Here is a 4,176-nt window from a genome sequence, read left to right on the forward strand (position 1 = left end):
CTTTGAATCGCCCTGTTGCTGAAATGTGCTCTACAGATAAAGCTGCCTTGCCTTGCCTTAAATAGAACCAGAAACCAGGGTGTGAGAAGTGTTGCTGTAAGTGTGAGGCAGCAGAATCCACCCACGGAGGGGGGGGGGGGGGGGGGGGGGGGCAGTGGGGTTGTGGTTGTACCAAAAGTACCAAGTTCCTGGTTTGTGGGGGCTGTGGTTAGAGGAGGGACTCCGTCTTTTAAAGAAGTACTTCTTTTTCTTTTAAAGTAGTAGTTGTGTGCCAGTGAAGAAGGAAGAGTCCCAACATGGCCGTCCGTCCCTCTTTGATCTGCTTCTTCGTCCTCGGTGAGTCCATTCTGTCCCTCTGTCCTGCTGCTGGTTTCTGCTCTTCTTCATTCAGCAGGACACACGTCCTCTACTCAGACATGGATACTAGCTTCATGTACTTATACATGTATACTAGCTTCATGCACTTAGACATATATACTAGCTTCATGTACTTATACATATATACTAGCTTCATGTACTTATACATATATACTAGCTTCATGTACTTATACATATATACTAGCTTCATGTACTTATACATGTATACTAGCTTCATGTACTTATACATGGATACTAGCTTCATGTACTTATACATATATACTAGCTTCATGTACTTATACATGTATACTAGCTTCATGTACTTATACATATATACTAGCTTCATGTACTTATACATATATACTAGCTTCATGTACTTATACATGTATACTAGCTTCCTGTAACATAACGTCCTCATCACAGCTGTCTCTGTTGAGACATGACGGGGACCCATCGCTCACATAGAAACAGCTTAAATAAGGACGTCCTTTATGTCTTCATGGACAGAAGACATCTAACTCTACCAGGGGACAGCGTGTTGGACAGCGTGTGTCTCTCTCTTTAAGACAGACTTTCTTCAACATTTAGTTCAGAACAAGTATTCTGTTACTTCCTCTAAATCAAGTACACGCCCTGATTCGCGGGTTCAACAGAAACTTCCAGATAATTTCCCCCACGTGGTCCACCGTGGTTCTAGATCATGTCCTGCAGCTTTGTAAACGCTGACAGCTGATTGGTTAAAACCATTTATTATCTAATCAGTGTGACATGGAGCTCGGTCCAGCTCACGGTGATCTGAGGAAAGAAAACACAAAAACATCTATTATGAAATTCTTTATTAGGAATAATCCCTTGAGATGGGACATCTTGTTTTCGAGGGGGTCCTTAAAGGTAAAGAAATATATACAGAACATTCACATTTAGACAAAACAATTAACAAAACAGCTTGAGGGGACTCAATAAAATAATCATACACCCCGAACATACACACATACTGACACACAAAAACAAAAGCTCTCATCACACCAAAATCACCCTTATCCTCCCCATTCCAACAATAAATATTAAACAATAAAACAGTTAAAGTTATTGATATAGACAGTTTGAGAAAGATGAATAAATAAAATAATATACATATAGTATGTACAAATACACACACATATACATACATACATGTGCACGTACATATACACAGTAACGTACACAGATATATTCATATATACATATGTACACACATACATACATAATGTACGTGTACATACATATACATACAAACAAACAAAAGCATAAAAAATACAAAACAAATCAAGTATAAGTATCAATTATGAATATCAAATATGAGAAAAACAATTGCAGCTTGTATGTAACTAATTATAAAGAGACATGTTAAACTGGTGAAAGGAGGACAGAGCTCTAAAAGACCTCGGTAAACCGTCCAATCAGAAGGGCTTAAATTTAAAAGATCTCCTCCCAATGTCTTTAGATATATGTGGTATGGTAGGACGTCTCTGACACTACAGGATGTCTCTGAGACTACAGGACGTCTCTGAGGCTAGAGGATGTCTCTGAGACTACAGGATGTCTCTGAGACTACAGGACGTCTCTGAGGCTAGAGGATGTCTCTGAGGCTATAGGATGTCTCTGAGACTACAGGACGTCTCTGAGGCTAGAGGATGTCTCTGAGGCTATAGGATGTCTCTGAGGCTACAGGATGTCTCTGAGGCTATAGGATGTCTCTGAGGCTACAGGATGTCTCTGAGACTACAGGACGTCTCTGAGGCTAGAGGATGTCTCTGAGACTACAGGATGTCTCTGAGACCACAGGACGTCTCTGAGGCTATAGGATGTCTCTGAGGCTATAGGATGTCTCTGAGGGTATAGGATGTCTCTGAGGGTATAGGATGTCTCTGAGGCTATAGGATGTCTCTGAGGGTATAGGATGTCTCTGAGGCTATAGGATGTCTCTGAGGCTACAGGATGTCTATGAGGCTACAGGATGTCTCTGAGGCTATAGGATGTCTCTGAGGCTACAGGATGTCTCTGAGGCTACAGGATGTCTCTGAGGGTATAGGATGTCTCTGAGGCTATTGGATGTCTCTGAGGCTACAGGATGTCTCTGAGGCTACAGGATGTCTCTGAGGCTACAGGATGTCTTTGAGGCTATAGGATGTCTCTGAGGCTACAGGATGTCTCTGAGGCTATAGGATGTCTCTGAGGCTACAGGACGTCTTTGAGGCTACAGGATGTCTCTGAGGCTACAGGATGTCTTTGAGGCTATAGGATGTCTCTGAGGCTACAGGATGTCTCTGAGGCTATAGGATGTCTCTGAGGCTACAGGACGTCTTGAGGCTATAGCATGTCTCTGAGGCTACAGGATGTCTCTGAGGCTATAGGATGTCTCTGAGGCTATAGGATGTCTCTGAGGCTGCCGGATGTCTCTGAGGCTATAGGATGTCTCTGAGGCTATAGGATGTCTCTGAGGCTATAGGATGTCTCTGAGACTATAGGATGTCTCTGAGGGTATAGGATGTCTCTGAGGGTATAGGATGTCTCTGAGGCTATAGGATGTCTTTGAGGCTATAGGATGTCTCTGAGGCTACAGGATGTCTCTGAGGCTATAGGATGTCTCTGAGGCTATAGGATGTCTCTGAGACTACAGGATGTCTCTGAGGCTATAGGATGTCTCTGAGACTATAGGATGTCTCTGAGGCTATAGGATGTCTCTGAGACTATAGGATGTCTCTGAGGCTATAGGATGTCTCTGAGGCTATAGGATGTCTCTGAGGCTACAGGATGTCTCTGAGGCTATAGGATGTCTCTGAGGCTACAGGATGTCTCTGAGGCTATAGGATGTCTCTGAGGCTACAGGATGTCTCTGAGGCTATAGGATGTCTCTGAGACTATAGGATGTCTCTGAGGCTATAGGATGTCTCTGAGGCTACAGGATGTCTCTGAGGCTATAGGATGTCTCTGAGGCTATAGGATGTCTCTGAGACTACAGGATGTCTCTGAGGCTATAGGATGTCTCTGAGACTATAGGATGTCTCTGAGGCTATAGGATGTCTCTGAGGCTATAGGATGTCTCTGAGGCTACAGGATGTCTCTGAGGCTATAGGATGTCTCTGAGGCTACAGGATGTCTCTGAGGCTATAGGATGTCTCTGAGACTATAGGATGTCTCTGAGACTATAGGATGTCTCTGAGGGTATAGGATGTCTCTGAGGCTATTTGATGTCTCTGAGGCTATAGGATGTCTCTTAGGCTATAGGATGTCTCTGAGGCTATAGGATGTCTCTGAGGCTATAGGATGTCTCTGAGACTACAGGATGTCTCTGAGGCTATAGGATGTCTCTGAGGCTATATGATGTCTCTGAGGCTATAGGATGTCTCTGAGGCTATAGGATGTCTCTGAGGCTATAGGATGATTGATATACAATCAATTGTTGTTTTAGATAAGATAGATAATCTGAAAAAATACATTTGTGAACAAACTGCAGCCAGTGGAACAGTTATTGTGCAGTGTATGTTGTCGTATGAGTTTTGTGGGTTAGCGTACTAGTGGGGTATGTATATAAAACGGTCTGGGGATAGTTTTGGGTCTTCCCCGAGACCTTCTCCCAGCTGGACGTCCCTCGACCTAGTCCTGGGTCTTCCCCAAGACCTCCTCCCAGCTGGACTCCTTTCACCTAGTCCTGGGTCTTCCTCAAGGCCTCCTCCCATCTGGACGTCCCTCCATCTAGTCCTGGGTCTTCCCCGAGACCTCCTCCCAGTTGGACGTCCTTGGACCACCTCCCTAGGGAGACGCCTAGTAGGCATCCTT

General features: G+C 44.1%; 1 protein-coding gene across 1 annotated transcript in view; it reads left to right on the forward strand.

Annotated features, from left to right (window-relative positions):
• Positions 1–209: 209 nt before the first annotated feature.
• LOC116678748 (macrophage mannose receptor 1) overlaps positions 210–4,176 on the forward strand; it is a 9,715-nt gene continuing 5,748 nt past the window's right edge. Inside the window, exon 1 of the mRNA XM_032508493.1 lies at positions 210–336. Coding sequence (XP_032364384.1) covers positions 297–336 — 40 coding nt within the window. The 5' untranslated portion in view covers positions 210–296. The remainder of the gene's footprint in view (positions 337–4,176) is intronic.

This window comes from Etheostoma spectabile, unplaced genomic scaffold (genome assembly GCF_008692095.1).
Source record: "Etheostoma spectabile isolate EspeVRDwgs_2016 unplaced genomic scaffold, UIUC_Espe_1.0 scaffold00008044, whole genome shotgun sequence".
NCBI classification, from domain to species: domain Eukaryota; kingdom Metazoa; phylum Chordata; class Actinopteri; order Perciformes; family Percidae; genus Etheostoma; species Etheostoma spectabile.